General features: G+C 61.7%; 1 protein-coding gene across 1 annotated transcript; it reads left to right on the forward strand.

The window, feature by feature from the left end:
* Positions 1-623: 623 nt before the first annotated feature.
* On the forward strand, positions 624-15,827 carry LOC135893076 (leukocyte immunoglobulin-like receptor subfamily A member 2). Its single transcript, XM_065420861.1, has 5 exons — positions 624-654; positions 2,487-2,771; positions 7,094-7,384; positions 13,525-13,815; positions 15,718-15,827. The coding sequence occupies exons 1-5, from the start codon at positions 624-626 to the stop codon at positions 15,825-15,827; spliced, it is 1,008 nt and encodes a 335-aa protein (XP_065276933.1).
* The last annotated feature ends 6,170 nt before the right edge of the window (positions 15,828-21,997 follow it).

Consider the following 21,997-nt stretch of genomic DNA (forward strand, 5'->3'; position numbering starts at 1 on the left):
CTGGCCTCCCTCAGCCCAGCACACCCCAGTCTCTCTGCATCCAGGTGGGCTCTACCTGCTCCCCCTCTCCAGGCCAGCAGCCCCCCTGCTTCCCAGCTGGGCATCTGAGATCACCGGCCCCAGGCCCTGCCTCTGTCCATTGTCTTCTATCCAGGTAAACAGGGTCATAAACCGGGTCCCCTGGGCCTCCTCTCCTCTCAGCTGTGCTCTGGCCCCCTCTGGCTGGAACCAGCTGTGACTCTCGCACTGGTCACCAGTCGCTGGGGTATCAATTCTCCAAACCCCCTCTCCCACCACCTCATTAAACCAGCAACACCCAGGGAAACTGAGTCCCACCCCCTCTGCATGCAAACCACTGAAAACAGCAAGAAACCTCCCTGCTTCGTCACACCGTGACACAAGAGGGCGTGGTTTGCTGGGGCTATTTTGACCGATGTAGATGTGGCTGGCAGATAAGAGAGCAAAAGTGTGATGGTTACAGGAACAGACGAGCCACCGCCGGCTTCCTGTAGCTGTAGGCCCTGGTTCACTGCCTCATTCTCCTCCCACTTGGGCATCGGATCAGTGGAGCTGGGCACTGGGGTATTCGTGGCAGCGCTGAGGGGCCCCCCACTGTCCCCATCATGGTGTCTGCTCTCACCGTCCTCCTCCTTGGTGAGTATCGGAGCCAGCCAGGGCATGTGCCCATGGGAGGGGTGGGGGATCTGAGACCAAGGCCTGTGTCCATGGGGGTGTGCCAATGGGGGGGGGGGGTGTCACGGACTCACAGGACTCGCACTGTCTCTCAGCTCCTCCTTCAGTGACAGGGGTCCACTCTCTCTTGGGGGTCACGCCCCTCCACCTCCTGGAGCCGCACCTCTCTGAGCCTTAGCACGTCTGTCTCTCGCCGTGGGCCCCCTCAGGGAGTCCCCTCGCTCTGGACCCCCGGGGCCTCCACTCCCAGAGGGAATAATGCAGCCCTGTTCTCTAGCCCGGAGCGACTCTCAGCCAGCGTAAAACAGGAGGGTTTATTGAGCGTCTGAACCCAGCACAGGAAACTCTCAGGGCCTCAGGCCTGGCCTCCCTCAGCCCAGCACATCCCAGTCTCCCCTGCATCCAGGTGGGCTCTGCCTGCTCCCTCTCTCCAGGCCAGCAGCCCCCCTGCTTCCAGCCCCCTCCTATATCATCTGCCCCAACAGCCCCTCCTACATCCTTTGTCTTTGTCCCAGGTAAACAGTCTCTAGGGCCCTGTCCCTTCGTCCTTTGTTCCCCTCTGGCTGGAAGCAGCTGGTCAGGTCACCGGGGTCCTCTTTCCGCAGCCCATTGTCCTCCCACTGGCCAGAACCGGCTGGCTTGCAAGCTGGGCTGGGCCTCCTGGTAACCGGTGCTCAGGTCCCCCATCTCCAGGCCGTTGTCCGGGGCTCCAGCTCCTAGCGAGGTCACACCTGGTCCTCTGCAACAACAAACCCTCTCCCACCACCTCGTTACACACGCAGCGCACAGGGAAACTGAGACCCACACAGTATTCGTGCAAAACACTAAGGAAATCCCCCACTTTGTCACAGGGGGATCTGAGAGCAGGGCATGTGCCCATGGGAGGCATCCAAGAACAGGGTGTAGGATCCAGTTGCTCTGGGATCTGGTACGCAATGACCCGTCTCCTTTCCAGGCTGCTGGCTGGCCGGGTGGAGCGGGGTGTCAGGACGTGAGTATCTCTGGGGCTGGAGAAACTTTAATGTTGAGGTTGGGGGAGGGGAAAAGAGGAGCTGAGCCCTGAACCTAGGGTGACCAGACGTCCCGATAAAATCGGGACTGTCCCGATATCGAGCAGTTTGTCCCGCGTTCCGACCGAAGTACGGTCGGGACGCCATTTGTCCCGATATTTTGTTTCGGGCGCGGTGGCCCTTATTTTTTTTCCCCCTCAGGCGGCGGTGACAGGCAGGGGGAGCGCTTTTTCAATTGTTCCACTCACCCAGCGTGTCCGGCTCTTCGGCGGCACTTCGGCGGTGGGTCGTTCAGTCGCTGATGGTCTTCAGCGGCATTTCGGCGACGGGTAATAAACCTTGCCGCCAAAGAAAGAAGTCCCCACCGCCGAAATGCCGCTGAAGACCGTCAGCAACTGAAGGACCCGCCGCCGAAGTGCTGCCAAAGACCCGGACGTAAGTGTAACAATTGAAAAGGCGTTCCCCCTGAGGCGGTCCCGAAATTTTGGAGTTATCATCTGGTCACCCTACCTGAACCTTCACCCCAAACTCAGTTCAACCTCTTTGTATTGATGCCGAGGAGCTGAAATCAGAACCCAGCTCTGCCCCCAGTGCAGTCAGGGGTGACTCCGGATTGACCCTGGGGGGCTGAGATCAGAACCCAGCGCACAGGTTCCCTGTGGATGCAGTGAGGTGTCTGTTACCCCAGCGCTGTCCCTGGGGCTGGGCACTAAGGGCAGGTTACAGACACCCGGGGAGGGGTTTGTGTCTCCCCATCTCACTCCTGTTTGCGTGTGAACACAGAGCTCCCTGCGCCCGGACCCTCCATCTCCATCAGCCCCAGCGGGGTGATCGCCCCGGAGGCAGCCATCACCCTCAGTTGTCAGTGTCGGTGCGGGGCCAGGAGGTTATTTCTGTATAAAGGTAGAATCGAAATCTGGGCGCTGGATGCTATTGGGGATGGGGGTGAATTCCCCATCCCCAGCGCCAGGCGGGAAGACGGAGGGGTCTACAGCTGCCGATCTCGCTCCAGATCGGAGCCGCCCAAGTGGTCGTATCCCAGTGACATCGTGCAGATCATTGTAGCAGGTGAGGGGCCCGGCTCAGGGGCCCGGCTCCCAGCCCCACACCCAGCCAGACCCTCAGGGGGGCTCTGCATTGATGGGATGCTCAGAGCCAGGCTCTGCCCTGACCCTGGGCCTAACAGAGGGGACGCACGGCAAGTGGGGATGATGGAAGTGGGACGTTCTCCTGAGGCTGGAGATTTGGGGCCAAGGGAGGGTGGATCCCTGCCGCCATGGGACCCTGGGGTGTCACTTAACCTGCCTGTGCCTCCATTTCCCCTCGTATGAATCATCCTCCTGCACCATGTGTCTGGTTAGATAGCCAGGGCTTGGCTTTAGGGCGGGGGCTTCTTCTCATTGCTGGGGTTGCCAACTTTCTAATTGCACAAAACTGAACACCCCTTCCCTTCCCCTTCCCTGACGCCCCCCCCCCCCGCTCCTGCTCTGAGACTCCTCCCTCACTCCAGCCCCCTCCCTCCGTCGCTCGCTCTCCCCCATCCTCACTCACTTTCACTGGGCTGGGGCAGGGGGTTGGGGTGCAGGGGGGGTGAGGGCTCTGGCTGGGGGTGCAGGAGGGGGCTCAGGGCTGGGGCAGAGGGTCGGGGTGAAGGGGGGGTGAGGGCTCTGGCTGGGGGTGCAGGAGGGGGCTCAGGGCTGGGGCAGGGGGTTGGGGTGCAGGGGGGGTGAGGGCTCTGGCTGGGGGTGCAGGAGGGTACTCAGGGCTGGGGCAGCGGGTCGGGGTGCAGGGGGGGTGAGGGCTCTGGCTGGGGTGCAGGAGGGGGCTCAGGGCTGGGGCAGCGGGTCAGGGTGCAGGGGGGGTGAGGGCTCTGGCTGGGGGTGCAGGAGAATACTCAGGGCTGGGGCAGGGGGTTGGGGTGCAGGGGGGGTGAGGGCTCTGGCTGGGGGTGCAGGAGGGGGCTCAGGGCTGGGGCAGAGGGTCGGGGTGCAGGGGGGGTGAGGGCTCTGGCTGGGGGTGCAGGAGGGTACTCAGGGCTGGGGCAGCGGGTCGGGGTGCAGGGGGGGTGAGGGCTCTGGCTGGGGGTGCAGGAGGGGGCTCAGGGCTGGGGCAGGGGGTTGGGGTGCAGGGGGGGTGAGGGCTCTGGCTGGGGGTGCAGGAGGGTTCTCAGGGCTGGGGCAGCGGGTCGGGGTGCAGGGGGGGTGAGGGCTCTGGCTGGGGGTGCAGGAGGGGGCTCAGGGCTGGGGCAGGGGGTTGGGGTGCAGGGGGGGTGAGGGCTCTGGCTGGGGGTGCAGGAGGGGGCTCAGGGCTGGGGCAGGGGGTCGGGGTGCAGGGGGGTGAGGGCTCTGGCTGGGGTGCAGGAGGGGGCTCAGGGCTGGGGCAGCGGGTCGGGGTGCAGGGGGGGTGAGGGCTCTGGCTGGGGGTGCAGGAGGGGGCTCAGGGCTGGGGCAGAGGGTCGGGGTGCAGGGGGGGTGAGGGCTCTGGCTGGGGGTGCAGGAGGGTACTCAGGGCTGGGGCAGCGGGTCGGGGTGCAGGGGGGGTGAGGGCTCTGGCTGGGGGTGCAGGAGGGGGCTCAGGGCTGGGGCAGGGGGTTGGGGTGCAGGGGGGGTGAGGGCTGTGGCTGGGGGTGCAGGAGGGTTCTCAGGGCTGGGGCAGCGGGTCGGGGTGCAGGGGGGGTGAGGGCTCTGGCTGGGGGTGCAGGAGGGGGCTCAGGGCTGGGGCAGGGGGTTGGGGTGCAGGGGGGGTGAGGGCTCTGGCTGGGGGTGCAGGAGGGGGCTCAGGGCTGGGGCAGGGGGTCGGGGTGCAGGGGGGTGAGGGCTCTGGCTGGGGTGCAGGAGGGGGCTCAGGGCTGGGGCAGCGGGTCGGGGTGCAGGGGGGGTGAGGGCTCTGGCTGGGGGTGCAGGAGGGGGCTCAGGGCTGGGGCAGAGGGTCGGGGTGCAGGGGGGGTGAGGGCTCTGGTTGGGGGTGTAGGAGGGTACTCAGGGCTGGGGCAGGGGGTTGGGGTGCAGGGGGGGTGAGGGCTGTGGTTGGGGGTGTAGGAGGGTACTCAGGGCTGGGGCAGCGGGTCGGGGTGCAGGGGGGGTGAGGGCTCTGGCTGGGGGTGCAGGAGGGTACTCAGGGCTGGGGCAGCGGGTCGGGGTGCAGGGGGGGTGAGGGCTCTGGCTGGGGGTGCAGGAGGGTACTCAGGGCTGGGGCAGCGGGTCGGGGTGCAGGGGGGGTGAGGGCTCTGGCTGGGGGTGCAGGAGGGGGCTCAGGGCTGGGGTAGGGGGTCGGGGTGCAGGGGGGGTGAGGGCTCTGGCTGGGGGTGCAGGAGGGGGCTCAGGGCTGGGGCAGCGGGTCGGGGTGCAGGGGGGTGAGGGCTCTGGCTGGGGGTGCAGGAGGGGGCTCAGGGCTGGGGCAGGGGGTCGGGGTGCAGGGGGGGTGAGGGCTCTGGCTGGGGGTGCAGGAGGGGGCTCAGGGCTGGGGAAGTGGGTTGGGGTGCAAGGGGGGTGAAGGCTCTGGCTGGGGGTGCAGGAGGGTACTCAGGGCTGGGGCAGGGGGTTGGGATGCAAGGGGGTGAGGGCTCTGGTTGGGGGTGTAGGAGGGTACTCAGGGCTGGGGCAGGGGGTTGGGATGCAAGGGGGTGAGGGCTCTGGTTGGGGGTGTAGGAGGGTACTCAGGGCTGGGGCAGGGGGTTGGGGTGCAGGGGGGGTGAGGGCTCTGGCTGGGGTGCAGGAGGGGGCTCAGGGCTGGGGCAGGGGGTTGGGGTGCAGGGGGGGTGAGGGCTCTGGCTGGGGGTGCAGGAGGGTACTCAGGGCTGGGGCAGCGGGTTGGGTTGCAGGGGGGTGAGGGCTCTGGCTGGGGGTGCAGGAGGGTACTCAGGGCTGGGGCAGGGGGTTGGGGTGCAGGGGGGGTGAGGGCTCTGGCTGGGGGTGCAGGAGGGGGCTCAGGGCTGGGGCATGGGGTTGGGGTGCAAGGGGGTGAGGGCTCTGGTTGGGGGTGTAGGAGGGTACTCAGTGCTGGGGCAGGGGGTTGGGGTGCAGGGGGGGTGAGGGCTCTGGCCTGGGGTGCAGGAGGGGGCTCAGGGCTGGGGCAGCGGGTCGGGGTGCAGGGGGGGTGAGGGCTCTGGCTGGGGGTGCAGGAGGGGGCTCAGGGCTGGGGCAGGGGGTCGGGGTGCAGGGGGGGTGAGGGCTCTGGCTGGGGTGTAGGAGGGGGCTCAGGGCTGGGGCAGCAGGTCAGCGTGCAGGGGGGGTGAGGGCTCTGGCTGGGGGTGCAGGAGGGGGCTCAGGGCTGGGGCAGCGGGTTGGGGTGCAGGGGGGTGAGGGCTCTGGCTGGAGGTGCAGGAGGGGGCTCAGGGCTGGGGTAGCGGGTTGGGGTGACAGAAGAGGTTCAGGGTGTGGGCTCTGGGAGGGACTTTGGTGAGGGAGGGGGGCTGACACCTGGGGCCGGGGCATTCGGTGTGGGAAGGGGTTTGGGGTGCGGGCTCTGACTGGGCGGCACTTACCTCAGATGGCTCCCAGTCAGTGGCGCAGCAGGGCTAAGGCAGTCTCCCCACCTGCCCTGGCTCCGCGCTGCTCCCGGAAGTGGCCGGCATGTCCGGCCCCTATGCGGAGGCACGACCAGGCGGCTCAGTGCAGTGTGCGCTGCCTGCGTCTGCATGCACCACCTCCGCAGCACCGATTGGCCGCGGTTCCCGGCCAATGGGAGCTGCGGAGCCGGCGCTCGGGGCAGAGCCAGCACACAGAACCCACTGCCTGGGTGGCCGTGTGGCCTAGTGGGGAGAGCGCAGGGGCTGGGACTCAGGAGAGCTGGCTGCCATTCCTGGTATGGCCCTGATTTTCTGGGGGACCTTGGCCGAGTCCCTGACTCTTTCTTTGCCTCAGTTTCCCCCTCTGTAAAATGGGGCAGATGCCCTGCCCCCCTCTGTGAAGCACAGTGAGATCTGTGGGGTGCGAAGCGCTGGGGAGGAACCGGGTGTTTTTGTACCAGACACAATCTGGCCCTGCCTGGTGCCGCCAGCCTGAGAGCAGCGGGTTTCCAGCGCCTGCCAGAGACGCAGCAGCTACTGGCGGCTGCTGGGTACGAGACAGCGGCTGTGAGGGCCTGTGGGTCTGATCCAGGAGGGGACTGGGGGAGGGGGATACCGGCTAGATGGGCCTATGGGTCTGATCCCATGGGGCAGGGATGGGGAGGGGAGACATTGGTCTGGGGGGGCCCATTAAGTACATAGACGGGTACAAAGGGATGCTCTGGATTTAGGTCCTTGGGCAGTTTCGGTTGGAGCTCCCAGGAATCTCTGGGATCTCGGAGAGGTTCCTCTGGCTGGGTTTTCTCCCAGGGGCCCCGTGGTGAGGCGGGGAGCAGTGACTGTGCTGGGGTCTGTCTCACGGCCTGTCTCCTTCTCACTGCAGAGCTCAGCTTCCCCAAACCCTCCATCTCCCTGAGCCCCAGCAGGCGGGTGACCCCGGGGGGAGCTGTGACCATTCGGTGTCGGGATCAGCACCAGAACGCGACGTTCCTTCTGTACAAAGATGGGAACCCGAACGCGCTGCAGGACGCGGAGCCGGCTGGGAACGTGGCTGAGTTTCCCATCAGCAACGTAAGCCGGAGAGACGCAGGGAGCTACAGCTGCCGATATAGCACCAAATTGGACCCGCCCATCTGGTCACATCCCAGCGACCCTGTGGAGCTGGTGGTAGCAGGTGAGGGGCCCGGCTCAGCATCCCCACCCCCCAGCCAGACCCACAGGGGGTCTTTGTGCTGATGGTACGTTCAGCGCCAGGCTCTGCCCTGAGCCCTGGGACTCAGCAGAGGGGACGCCCAGCCTGTGACTGGGGACGGAGTCACTGAGGGTTCCCAGCCTGGGGGAGCAGCAGCTGCTGGAGACTCAGGGCTGAGGGAGGGGGGATCCCTGCTCCCAGGGGGAGCTGCAAAGCAGGGGCCTTTCCCAGGGGGATGCTCCTCCTGCTCCTCCCGCTCTGGGGACGCACAAAGGAGTCGGGGTCCAGATGCTGCCCAGCCGGCCCCGCCCCCAGCCTGTGACTGCATTCCAGGGCTGGCTGTGTGATGCCCACCTGGGCTGGGGGCTGTCGGGTTAAAGAGCAGTGGGAGCTGCACATGTTGGCTGCTCAGAAGCAGCCTGGAAACAACAGCTGTGAGGAGACCCCCAAGGATTCCCGGGCAGTGGAAGTGGGGGGAGCTCGAGCCTGGGGTGGGATTTTTTTCTGGGAGGAGAAAGAAAACAGCAGGGGACAGCAGCCAGCAGCTACCCCCTCCCCCCCCTCCCCCCCCGCCCCGCACCCCAGAGCGCTTCCGGCGGAAATGTCTGGTAGAGTTTGGAGGGAGGCTGCCCAGCGCCGGGAGAGAGACACCAGCAGCCAGTGAGGTAACAACCGGCACCAGAAATGCAGGGACCCAGCGAGCGGGGAGCCAGTGGATAAGGACCCAGTGGCTGAGCTGTGTCATCGAAGGGGCCAGGCAGGGAGCTGACAGGGAGAAAGTCCCATTGAGAAGGGACAGAGATGGCAGGAACAGGAGGAGGCAGACAGAGGAAAGACAGAGGCATGAGGTGGAAAGTTAAAGGAAGAACCGGGCAGTGAAACAGGAAGGAAAAAGTATCAGAGGGGTAGCCGTGTTAGTCTGAATCTGTAAAAAGTAACAGAGGGTCCTGTGGCACCTTTAAGACTAACAGAACTTCTGTTAGTCTTAAAGGTGCCACAGGACCCTCTGTTACTTTTTACAGGAAGGAAAAAGAGTCGCTAAGTACCTAAGCAATTGTTAGAAAACTGCAAGAGAAGTAAAGCACGAATGAAACGTGACAGAAACCAGCTGTGAGCAAAGAGAAACGGGCTGAAGAAATGAGGAGGAAGTGAGCTGTAGCGAAAGTAAAGCAAATCGTGCGGACAAAACGTCCGCAGGACCGCACAGCACCTTGAGGTGCAGCAACAGAAATATCGGGACTGTCCCTATAAAAGCGGGACATCTGGTCACTCTGCTCAGAACGGGAAACAAAGAAGCCACAAGAGGATGGCTCAAGATACAATGAACCATCCTGAGAAATTTGCCTGCAAACTCGGGACATACAGAGGCTGAATACAGAGAAACCGAAAAGGGAACGTAGAGCGGTGGGGTTCTGGCCTAGTGTATTGTACGTTCTAACTCCAGATTCTGCTATTGCATGACTGTAAAACTGACTTGATAGGGAACAGTTAATTCAGACGATGGTACAGTAGAACCTCAGGCCTTGGCTACACTTGCCGATGTACAGCGCTGTGAGTTAAACCTGACTTCGTGCAGCTGAGTAGGGAAAGCGCTGCAGTCTGTCCACACTGACAGCTGCCCAGCGCACTGGTGTGGCCACATTTGCAGCATTTGCTGCGCCATTGGAAGCAGTGCATTATGGGCAGCTATCCCACAGAGCACCTCTTCCTATTCTGGTGCCGTGGGTTGTGGGAAGGGGGCGTGGGTGCGGGGCATTCTGGGTCCTGTCCCAACGCCCCGTGATGCATCGCTTCACATCCCAGAAATCCCTTTGTTTCCGTCCACCTTTGGCGCCATCTTTCAACGGTTTCTGTGCAGTGCGATCTGTCTGCGGGAAATGGAGCCCGAACTGCTGAGGCGTATGCTGACGAGTCTCGCCAGCACGTCACGTTTGGCTGTCGAACTATTCCTTAAGATCCAAAGTGACAGTGAGATTGAGGAGTCCGACGATGCTATCGAGCCGCGTAACGCGTACGACACGAAATTGCTTGTGGCATTCACGGACATGCTCAGCACCGTAGAATGCCGCTTTTGGGCTCGGGAAACAAGCACCGAGTGGTGGGATCACATCGTCATGGAAGTCTGGGATGACGAGCAGTGGCTGCAGAACTTTCGGATGAGAAAAGCCACTTTCATGGGACTGTGTGAGGAGCTCGCCCCCACCCTGCGGCGCAAGGACACGAGATTGAGAGCTGCCCTGCCAGTGGAAAAGCAGGTGGCTATTGCAATCTGGAAGCTGGCAACTCCAGACAGCTACCGGTCGGTCGCAAACCAGTTTGGAGTGGGAAAGTCGACCGTTGGAATCGTGTTGATGCAAGTTTGCAAGGCCATTAATCGCATCCTACTCAGAAGAACCGTGACTCTGGGTAACGTGCAGGAAATAGTGGATGGCTTTGCAAAAATGGGGTTCCCTAACTGTGGAGGGGCGATAGATGGGACGCACATTCCTATTCTGGCACCACCCCACCTAGGATCTGAGTACGTTAATCGGAAGGGGTATTTCTCTATGGTTCTCCAGGCGCTTGTGGATCACCGTGGGCGTTTCATTGACATTAACACAGGCTGGCCCGGAAAGGTACATGACGCACGCATCTTTCGGAACACTTGGCTGTTCAGGAAGATGCAGGCCGGGACTTTTTTCCCAGAGCGGAAGATCACGGTAGGGGAAGTTGAAATGCCCATTGTGATCCTTGGAGATCCTGCTTACCTGTTAATGCCGTGGCTCATGAAACCCTACACAGGGAGCCTTGACAGCAGCAAGGAACAGTTCAATTACAGGCTGAGCCGGTGCCGAATGACTGTGGAGTGTGCCTTTGGCCGTTTAAAGGGCCGCTGGCGATCTCTGTATGGGAAGCTGGACTTGGCAGAAAACAGCATCCCCGCGGTTATATCTGCGTGCTGTGCCCTCCATAATATTTGTGAAGGGAAGGGTGAAAGCTTCACTCAGGCATGGACCTCTGAGGTTCAACACCTGGAGGCTGAATTTGCACAGCCAGAGAGCAGGGCTATTACAGGGGGCCAGCGCGGGGCTACAAGGATTAGGGATGCCTTGAAGGAGCAATTTGAGGCTGAAAACCAGCAGTGATATCTGGTGCCCGTCATGGGAGTGAAGTGCAGTAGTTCCAATCTTTAGGAATCAGTGTTTGCTAAGCAGACAAGCAGACTTGCAGTGCCTGTTTATTTCCTGGGCTAAGGAGTCTTTTACTTTATGCAATAATAAAGAATGTTTTCAAAGCCAAAAAATCCATTTATTGAAAAGAAAAAAAATTTATTTATTGAAAAGAAACAAGGGGGTGGAGTGGGGAACGGTACAATCACAGATTCGCGTATGTCCTGTCTGGTGTGCTGTGCAGTGAGTGCTGCACTTCAGGATAGCTATACTGCATGGTGATGGGGGTTGAGTGCACAGGGTAAGGGTCGTGGTTTTCAGGGCTGGGTGGTGAAGATACTGGTGTTGGAGGTAGCGGGTGGCGTGAAGAACACGGAAGTTGGTGAAAGTGGGTTGGAGGTGACAGTGGGGCACAACAGAAAGAGTTTTGGGACAAGGGCTGTAGGGGGGGGGGTGGCGTTTGCGGTACTGCTCCTCTTTCTGCATGGCTACGAGCTCCTGGATAGCATCTGCTTGGCGCTCCAGGATGCTTATGAGCCTATCAGTGCTTTGCTGCCGGTGCGCGGTGCTTTGCCGCCGGTGCGCTGCGTTTTCCCGGCGGATCCTGCTTTCTCTCTCCCTCCAGTCCTGTGCTTTCTCATTCTCTTTAATAGATTGCCGCATCACTTCTTGCAGCATGTCTTCTTTGCTTTTTCACTGTCTCTTCCTGAGGCTTTGCAGTCTCTGAGCAGGCGATAAGAGGGACGGCTGAGGTCTCAAGGTTGATGCTGCTGTATAGGCAAAATGCAACATTTAACAGAGGCAGCATTGTTTATACCAGACAGAGTAATGATTCCCCCCGCACTTAAGGAGTAGAAAACACACCGGTTCTACACAATTGCATAATTTTCCCGTCCGAAACAGAGCACACATATCCCACGGGAGCCTCAAAATGGTGAGTAAGGGGGACTGATTGTTTCAGGGCTGCACTGTCCTCTGGGTTTCTGTGCCTTGGGGAGAGCCAACAGCTGCAGGGGGCACCTACACTGAACACTGTCCCAACATTTTCCACAGGAGTTCATCCTGGACGATATCTCGCTGCTGAGGGTGACCTGGGAAGCAAGGGAGGGTCTTCTATTGCAATGCGGCTTCCGCCCTGGCCCATATGCAGCTTGCCTGTGTGCAGCAATGGTCCCCCCGCCCCTCATGGCACTGTGGCGCAGACACGTTAGCCTGGCTGGGACAAGGACCATGGCGGCTCTCCCGATAAACCTGCGCAAGTGCATTGCACACGTTCTGGATGAGACATTTGAGGAGATTACCGAGGCCGATTACCGCGATGTGATAAACCACATCAATGCACTATTCCGCATCCAGGCATGCATGCCTAACCCTCCTCTCCCAAAGAGCCCGCACTGAAAAAATTCCTTCCCGAAAAAAAAACCCGTTTACCAGGAATCCGCTCTTCTGTTTGTCCTCCACCAAGTACCGGCCGCTGCGACTGGCTACCTTCCTCCTGGCTCAAGAAGAGCTCCTGGCTGCATGGCTCCAGGGATTCCGGGGTGTCTCCATCCGGCCCACCACCATCACTTCCGTTTTCCTCCTCCTCCCCTCCCCGGCTCTGAAGTGTCCATGGCGGTGCTCGGAGTGGAGGTGGGGTTAACCCCAAGTATCGCATCCAGCTCTTTGTAGAATTGGCAGGTCGTGGGGGGAGCACCCGAGCGGCCGTTTGCGTCGCGGGCTTTGCGGTAGGCACTCCGCAGCTCCTTCACTTTAATCCTGCACTGCAGGGCGTCCCGGTCATGGCCCCTTTCCGTCATGTCCTTTGATACCTTCCTGAAGGTATCGTAATTCCTACGGCTGGAGCGCAGCTGGGATTGTACAGCTTACTCCCCCCAAACACTGATGAGGTCCAGCAACTCGCCATTGCTCCATGCTGGGGCTCGCTTGGCGCGTGGAGGCATGGTCACCTGGAAAGATTCGCTGATAGCACTCCACGCCACGCCGGGCCGAGCAAACAGGAAGGGGATTTTTAAAATTCCCGGGGAATGTAAAGGGTGGGTCACATGGTTGGTTACCTGAGGCCAGGGCAGTAGAGTTTGAACTGATGACCAGAGGGGCTAGAACAGGCATTGTGGGATACTGCCGAATAATTCTGGAGGCCATTCACAGCGCATTGGGTGGCCACACTGGCGCCGCAGCGCAATACTCGCTATTCCTCTCGGGGGCGTGGAGTACATGCAGCGCTGCAACCACGGAGATACAGCGCTGCAAATGCCTTGCCAGTGTGGACGGGGAGTGAGTGACAGCGCTGGGGGCGGCTTTACAGCGCTGCAACTCGCACGTGTACCCAAGGCCTCAGAGTTACTAACTGATCGGTAACCACACACCTCATCTGGAACTGGAGGTGCACAATCAGGCACCAGAAGAGACCAAAATAAAAAGCCAAAACGGAACAGTTCTGTGTTAAACAAAGTTCAGCAAAATCAAGGGAAAGTTTAAAAACAGCTTTGGCAAGGGAAGGAAACTGTTTCTGTGCTTGTGTCATTTAAATTAAGATTGTTAAAAGCAGCATTTTAATTCAGGCGAGCTCAGCAATAGTTCCCAGTGTGAACCTACCCAGCAGTTACACCAGCGAACTCTGATTCACTTGTGATCATTCCCCACTGAACTGATTTCTCCTTCCCCAGCTGATGGAGATAAAACACAATTGGCCTCTAGGTCCCCTCGGCCTCTCCTTGCCCTGCCCCAGCCGCCCCTCCACAGGCTCCTTGCAGATGGATCCGCACCGTTGCCCTGCTGAGGGGTGGGGGCCCCCGTGTCTCTTGTGTCACTAGCCCAGCTCTCTCGGGCTTGGATTCGGGGGAAAAGCATCCAGGAGACTCTCCCTGCAGGCCCCTGTATCGGCCTCGTCACTGGGGCCAGGTTGTGGGGACGGGGTGCAGTGACCGTGCCGGGATCTGTATCTCATGGCCTGGCTCCTCCTGCCTGCAGAGCCCAGCTACCCCAAACCCAACATCTCCCTGCACCCCAGTGGGCAGGTCGCCCCGGGGGGAGCCGTGACCATCCGGTGTGAGTGTCGGTGTCAGGGAGCGAGGGTCCTTCTGAGTAAAGCTGGAGACCCGGACGCACGGTGCATGACGGACCCCGTGGGGGACGTGGCTGCGTTTCCCATTCGCAGTGTGAGCCAGGGAGACGCAGGGAACTACAGCTGCCAATATAGCACCAAGTGGGACCCGCCTGTCTGGTCAGAGCCCAGCGACCCCGTGGAACTGGTGGTAGCAGGTGAGGGGCCCGGCTCCACGTCCCCGCTCCCAGCCCCACACCCAGCTGGACCCTCAGGGGGTCTTGGCCCCAATGGGACACTCAGAGCCAGGCTCTGCCCTCAGCCCTGGTCCCAGCAGAGGGGACGCCTGCAAGGGGATCAGGACGGAGTCACTGGGGTTCCCCAGCCAAGGGAGAGCAGCAGCCGCTGGAGGTTCGGGGCTAAGGGAGGGGGGATCCCTGCCCCCAGGGGGAGCTGCAGAGTGTGTTGGTAAACGATCTGCTCCGGGAAGTATTGTGGGGAAGGTCTCTGGCCTGACGGACAGGAGCTCGGACTCAAATCACAAAGGCCCTGGAATCTATAGATCTACCAGCAGAGGGCTCCTGGCTCCTGGGAACGACCTAACACACCACCCCCTTAGTGAATGATTGGGCACAGATCGGAGCCAGGGGATCCCCGTGAAACGCCCAGCACCCCCTGTGCCCTCTGCCCATTGGCACCGAGAGATCCTTGGGTCGCACTGCGGCCTGGCTCCATCTGAAATCACCCCTGCTTGCAGTGGCGGCAGGGTGGGAATCTGAGCTCACACCTGTATCTCCCCCCCGCCCCCGGTCAATGGAACCCTGAGGGGTGGTTCTAGAACACGGGGCCTCCATGACACCACAGGGTGTTCTAGAAGGGAGGCCACGACCCCCGGCCACGGAGAGCAGGTGAATGCACGGGGGGTGCAGCAGGGGCCTGTCCCAGTGGGATGCTCCCCCGGCTGCCCCCGCTCTGGGGACGCACAAGAGGAGTCAGGGCCCAGGGGCTGCCCAGCCGGCACCGGCCCCAGCGCTGAATTCACTCCCCACCAGCCCGGACAGTTAAAGCCATAACAAACGCCAGGTCGTGCGGCGAGCGGCCCAATCGCTGAGTCACTGATTCAGCCCCTTCACCCCCCCCGCCCCCCCGGGCCTGGGTGCTCGGTTTCGTCCCTCCCCCGTCCCAGCTGAGCTAGTTTTAATCCCACAGAGGGAACCGACTCAGCAGGGGCTGGTTTGGGGGGATGACGGGGGGCAGTGAATCTGGGTGAGTGGGGCCCAGACACCACAGGGAGGGGCTCATTGACATGGGGGGGAAAGGAGAAACAGCCCCACTGCCAGGCCCCCAGATCCCTGGATGCCTCCTGCCCTGCAGGTCGCTGCCTGGGAGCTGTGGGGGGATCCCAGGGCAGGGACAGGGTTTGGGGGAGCTGGGCCCTGCTGGGTGCAGAGGGGCTGGGGCAATAAGCCCCCTCCCTGGGCCCCATGATCTCCCCCAGCAATAGTGGTGACCATTACCCAGAATTCCCTCTGCTCTTGTTTGCCCTCCCGCGACTGGGTTCTCAGATGACCCCCGACCCACCCCCCATAGATGTTCTGCTGCCTCTGGCTGCTCCCTGGGCACCGCGGAGGTGTGTGTGGGGGCAGCGGGTAACGTACCAGCCTCCCCCCGCACACACTGCCTGGCTGTGTTTGGCAGCAGCCGAGATACCCTGGGGCTGGGCTCACTGCGCAGCAGACAGGCTGGGGCAGAGGCACCTGTGGGGGTGGACAGAGGGATCCTACGGGGACAGGGAGCTGGGGTGGTTCCCTGTTCTGGGGGGGCTGGGACCCTGCGGCTCTGACTGTCACAATCCCCTGGCCAGGCCGTGGGGTGCTGGGTGGCTCGGGGGGCAGTTCACCCACCTGGGCGCCCTCTTCACCGGGGAAGCTGAGGCTTAATTCCCCCAGGGCAGCAGGATGCAACCTTCCCTAAATGGGTCCAGCCCCGGGGAGGCCCCAGAGGGAGGATGGGCCAGACCTGCCGGACGGGGTGGGGGTTGGTGGCTCCACTCCCGGGGCAGCGCCAGCTGCCGATCTCCCTGTCCGAGCCGCTGAGTGACTCTCCCCTTCCCCCCACAGCAGCCCCCCATGCCAACATCGCCTGCCTGGGGCTGAGCGCCACGGTCCTGCTCATCCTGGGGTTGATCCTGGCCGAGGCCTATTACAGCCGCTCGAGGGGGGCGCCCTAGGTGAGGTGACCCCCCCCTTCTGTGCCCCTTGCTCCCCCCAGGGGCTGGGCTCTGGGTGACACGGGCCCCTCTAACCCGCCATCTCTCTGCACCCCCAGGAGCCTGGATCCGGCCGTGCAGAGAAGAGAATCTCCCCGGGGGACGAGCCGCTTCCCCTCGGGGGGCTGAGACGCTGGCACAAACTCTGCCTGCCGCCAAACACCCCTGTCTTGGAGAATCCACCCCCAGACGGCTCCCGACCTCACAGCCGCACCCCAGAATCGCATCTCTGGCCCCACGGGCATCAGCCCCTCGTGAAGCCAGCTGAAGATGCTGCTCCTGCGCTGGGCGCATCGGGCTTCCCACAGAATAGCCCCTGGAGGGCACCGGGGTCCCCCTCGCTGGTCCAGCCAGGCCGGTCTGTGCCCAGGGCTGTCAGAGGGGAGCAGGGCTGTAGCAGGGCTGGCATCAGGAGGGCGCCGCCTGTGTCTGTGGGGAGCCCGTGTTACCTGCACACATTAGGGCACCCCACCTTTTCCCAGTCCCTAGGGCTCCAGGCAAAAAGCACCTACCCGTACCCAATGCGTAGGGCTCAGGGCCACCCATGCCCAATTCGTAGGGCTCAGAGCCACTCCTACCCAATTCATAATTAACCTGGTCAATTAAAGTACCCACACCCTTTCCCAATACATAGGGCTCCGGGTGTATACTGCTTCTGCAGGTGTGCAGGGCCTTTTACCAGTGAATGAGGCTTACACAGTCATATCCTACATAACCTCTATTTATTAACAATCACCAAAACCAGACGGCACACGCTACACAGACAGTGCTCACCGCTCCCAGTAAGACAGACGAACTTTTCTTGATGGCCAGTCAGGATCAGGTCCATCTGGGGCACTCCAGTTGCTGCCCGGTGTCACTGGCAGAGCGTTGAGGTCTGGCAGCTCTGATCTCTGGGGCTGTGTCCTGGAGTTGGTTCCTAAAAAACTTCCTTTGGGACCCCAGTTTATAGAGTGAAATTTGAGTCCAGTTTAGCTGTACCTTAAGCAATCGTTATACTGAAATTTTACTAACCAATCCTAACATAGTGTAACAAAAATTCTCTAAGCAATCCTACCCCACCACCTTCATTAATTTACACCTGGCAAAATTAATTATGTCACAGACAGAAACAATTAAAGACCCAGACAGAGACCACACAGACAAACAATAGGGAAGTGGGGACCATAATGACAAAACAATAAAGAAATGAGGGTTTCACAACCACAACTATTGAGAAGTGATTTCTTGCCAGACAGGATGTTATCAAACTAAGTTTTCTTTAACCATCTCAAGATCTGTTTCTTTCTCTGGTGATAGTGGGGGCCATTAGGACGGGGTCTCCTTCTTAGCAGCCTGATATGACATTGTTTTAATGTAATGTAGATGGAATGTGAGGATGTGACTTCCTGCTTCTCCGCTAATGGCTGATGCTCGGCTGCTCTTTTAATCTGGCTGCAGACGGAGGCATTATCCTTACACCCGGGGCACTGGGGGGGCCGGGCACTCGACAGGGCCGCCCAGAGGATTCAGGGGGCCTGGGGCAAAGCAATTTCGGGGGCCCCTTCCATAAGTTTTTTTTTGCAATACTATAGAATACTATATTCTTGTGGGGGCCCCTGCGGGGCCCGGGGCCTGGGGCAAATTGCCCCACTTGCCCCCCCCCCGGGGCGGCCCTGGCACTCAATAACTAACCCCTTCCTGGCCGGATTCCCAGTGCCACCTGCTCTGCTCCCTTTCCTTAGGGCCGGGCACCCGGCATTTCACAGCCACGGTCACCCCACCCGCCTGCCACCTGCCCCTTCACAGCCAGTCTAAACTGGCCGCCCCCAGTTACGGCCTCCCCCTCGGAGACCCACCGTCATGCCCGGTCCATCCAGGGTCGCACTGACGCACCGGGCTGGGTGCGTTTGGCCCTAGCGCTTTCCCAAATGGCGGCTGGGTAGTTAAATCCCCCAGGACCCCCAGGCCTCATCGCCCAGTCCCGAGCTGGCCCCCCACATCCCGCAGAATCGCAGCCCCCACAGCGCCCCAAGACAGAGCCCCTGGCCCCTGTGTGTGGGGACGCTGCAGGCTCTGGACTCCGCCCGCGGCCTGTGTCTAACCCAGGGGCTGGGGCGTGTTCACACCTTGGGCCCTTTATTGCGTCTCCATGAACACAACAGGGCCCAGAGTGATTTATCCGCTGGCGCTTCTGGGGCCCCCCATGGCGGGTGTTTGGGGGGAGCCAGATGGGGGGAGCCGGGAATTTGAGGGAAGTAGGTTGGGGGTGTTGGGAGGGGGGCTGAGGGGACAGGGGCTGGATGGAGGACAGGAGTTTGAGGGCAGACAGACTCCCCCCAGAAGGTCAGAGCTGGGGGAGGGGTAGGATTGTTGGGGTGTCTGAGGGGGGAGGGGCAGACGGTGCCGGCTGGGAGGGAGCTGCCATTGCTACCCCTCAGCAGCTTCCCCTCTCACTGCCCCCTCCTGATCCTGCCCCCTCAGTCCTGGGTCCCCACTTTCTTTCCCCACAGTCTCCTGCCCCCACACCCCCCTCTGCCCCACATTCCCTGCCCCATAATGACCCCCCCATGCCTCATCTTCCCCTCCCCTCTTCCTCCTCTCTGCCTCCTGCCTCCCCACATTCCCAGCCCCCGAGTGCCCTTTCCTGATCCCCCGTTTCTGCTCCCCACATTTTGCCATGTAGCCCCCACCCTCAGTGGGTCTGAGCTGGGTTGGGGGCAGGGAGGGAGAGGGGACAGGGGTGCACCCATGGCCATGGGGCAGGTTCAGCCTGAAACACACATGGGGGGACCCCACTCACCCCAATCCTCCCTCCCCCATCATTATCCTGCCCCAGCCTCCCCTCAGCTCCTGCCCCCTCAGTCTCAGCCCCCTGCCCCCAACATTCTTCTTCCCTCCCTCCCCCTGCCCCACATGCTGCCTGCCCTAGAATGACCCCCACATCCCCATGTCCCCTCAGCCTCCCTCCCTGACAGGGACAGGCCGGGCGGGAGATGGGGGCTCTGGAGGAGACGGGCTGATGGGGGGTGATGGTGGGGAGGCAGGCCTGGGGGGTCTTTCCCATGTAGCTCCCCCCACACAGCAAAGCGGGGGGCTGGATTGTTTTCACACTAACTCCCAGTTGAGATGGGGAAGCTCCAGCGGGGGGAGGGATTGGGGTGGAGGCAACGACCCCCCATGGCCACGGGGCGGGGTCAAGAGATGGGAGTTGGGGGGGCACAGGCTGGGGGTCAGGCTAGGGTCAGAGATGCCGGGGGGCTCGTTCCCATGCAGCCATTGCCCCACCCCAACAGTCCAGGGTGGGCCAGGATTGTTCCCACCCCGAGGCTAAGGCGTCGGCCATCTTAGCCGGGGTCAGCGAGGGCTGCAGGGGGCAGCCATGTTCACTGAGGGCAGCCAGGGGTCCCTTCCCTACAACGGGGAGGTCGAGGATGTCAGGGGACAGAGGACGGGGGGCAGAACAGGGGACGGGATGTGGGGGGCACAACGGGGGGTGAAGGGACACGGGATGGGGCAGCACTAGGAGGGTGGGGACCTGATGGGGGTACGTGAGGGAACTACATGCTGGGGGAACAGAACTGGGGGGGACAGCCAGGGACATGAGGGGACATGGGATGGTGGTGGTAGGGTATGAATGGGGGAGGGGACACAGGCCAGGGGAAGATTGGGGGGCTGAGGGGCCCAATGGGTGGGGGGTGAAGGGTGTCACGGACGCACAGATCGTGCCCACTCTTGGCCCCGTGCGGTCCGTGGGGGGTGCCCCTTTCAGTGAGACAGCCCTTCTCGGGAGTCCACTCTCTCCCGGGGTCAGGCCCCTCCACCTCCTGGAGCCGCACCTCTCTGAGCCTTAGCACGTCTGTCTCTTGCCGTGGGCCCGCTCAGGGAGTTCACTCGCTCTGGACCCCCCGGGGCCTCCACCCCCCGCCGAAGGGGTTGATGCAACCCTGTTCTCTAGACCGGAGTGACGCTCAGCCAGCGTAAAACAGGAGGGTTTATTGAGCGTTGAACCCAGCACAGGAAACTCTCAGGGCCTCAGGCCTGGCCTCCCTCAGCCCAGCACATCCCAGTCTCTCTGCATCCAGGTGGGCTCTGCCTGCTCCCCCTCTCCAGCCCAGAGCCCCCCTGCTTCCCAGCTGGGATCTGAGATCACCAGCCCCAAGCCCCGCCTCTGTCCATTGTCTTCTCTCCAGGTAAACAGGGTTGTAAACTGGGGCCTCCTCTCCTGCTTCTGTCCTCTGGCTGGAACCGGCTGGTTAGGTCACTGGGTCCTCACTCTGCAGCCCATTGTCCTCCCACTGGCCAGAACCGGCTGCGTCTCCTCAGCTGGGTCTCCGGGTCGCCAGGTCACCGGTCGCTGGGGTATCCATCTTCCCGGCCATTGACTGGGGTCCCAAGTTCCCTCTCCGGTCCTCTGTAACAACAAACTCCCTCTCCCCTCACCTCGTTAAACCAGTAACCCCCAGGGAAACTGAGTCCCACCCCCTCCGCATGCAAACCATTGAAACCCCACCGAAAACAAGAACCACCCCCCACTTCATCACACAGGGCAAATGAGCTGGGGAGCCAGAGCTGGGGCATCTGCTGGGGGGGGGCAGTTTTTCTTGAGCTCTGTCCCTGTGATCTTGTCCCCTCCCCTTTCTGGGGGGCTGGTCGGCTCCAACCTCCCCCCATGTACCTTTTGCAGCATCCTGAGGTTGGAGAGGGAAGCTCGGCTCAGCCGTCGGCCCCTGTGAGCTCTGCCCCGGGCCCTGAACTGCGCAGACCCACGGCCCCGGGGATGGGCTGGGGAAGGGACACGGGGCCTTTCACCTCTAGGGGGCTGGCTCTGACCTGTGTCCTTTTCTCTAAGCACCAGACCCCACCCCCCAACCAGAGCCAAGGAGAGAACCCAGGAGTCCTGGTTCCCAGCCCCTCCCTGCCCCAATCACTAGACCCCACTCCCCTCCATTAACCGGGGTATATAACAGGGTAGGTGCCGGGCATCAGGTTTACACAGAGTTTCACTGGCAGTAGCAGAAACAGGAAGCGAGCGCCGGCTCTGGGCAGACTTCCCCTTTCGCGGATTTATCGGCTGTTGATTTAACAATTCTGGATCTAAATTTACCCTACGTCACCCCCTCACAGGGGCCAGAAACCACAACCCCTCCCAGCCCCCCGTTCTGTCTCTGTGGCACATCACTTGGCTAAGAATAGATTCTGCAGTGACACGACCTGAGAAGGAGGTTTTCTAGGCCCCTCCACCTTCATGCTCCAGGGCGGGCGCTGGGCCCAGCCGGGTCAGGAAGGAATCTCTGCCCTGCTCCATTGGAGAGGGTCGCTCCGTGGGGGGCACTGTGTGAGTGTGTGGGGGGAGCCCTCCTCTGCTCTGAGCTGTTGCTCCAGGGAGGCTAGACGGGCCTGTTGGAAAAGGTCAGGGCAGCCTGAGCCTGGGCACCTCTTGACACCTCCTGAGATTCCCCCGTTCCCAGCTGATCCCTGAACTGGGCAGCTCCCATGTGGGGCTGAGAGGTGATGGAGGGTGGGGGGACCAGGCAGCTGCAGGAGGGGATGTGGTTTGCTGGGCGTTGCAGGGATCTGGCTCTGCTCTGAGCGCGGTAGATTTGGGCTGGAGATTGCAGAGAAACCATCTGATGGGGCGGAAAGAGGCCGAGCGCATCACAGGCTTCCTGGGGCTGCAGCCCCTGGCGCAGTTCTTCATTCCGCTCGCACTTGGGCCTCAGGCTGGGTGGAGCTGGGCTCTAGGGCGTTGGTGGCAGCGCTGAGGGGCCCCCACTGCCCCATCATGGAGTCTGCTCTCACCGTCCTCCTCCTCGGTGAGTATCGGAGACAGCCAGGGTGTGTGCCCATAAGGGGGGATATGAGGCCAGGGCGTGTGTCCATGGGGAAGGGGGGATCTGAGACGAGGGTGTAGGATCCAGTTGCTCTGGGATCTGATCCCTAACGATCCATCTACTTTCCAGGCTGCTGGCTGGCCGGGCGGAGCGGGGTGTCGGGAGGTGAGTATCTGTGGGGAATGTGGCAGCTGGGGGAATTTCCACATTAAGGACCAGGGACGTGGGTAGGGGGTGAAGGCGCAGATCCCCCAAAGGGATGATCCTGTCAGAGCTCTGCTCCCTCCCACACTCAGAGATGGGGACAGAGACCTCCGC

Source organism: Emys orbicularis, chromosome 21 (genome assembly GCF_028017835.1).
Source record: "Emys orbicularis isolate rEmyOrb1 chromosome 21, rEmyOrb1.hap1, whole genome shotgun sequence".
In the NCBI taxonomy this organism is placed as follows: domain Eukaryota; kingdom Metazoa; phylum Chordata; order Testudines; family Emydidae; genus Emys; species Emys orbicularis.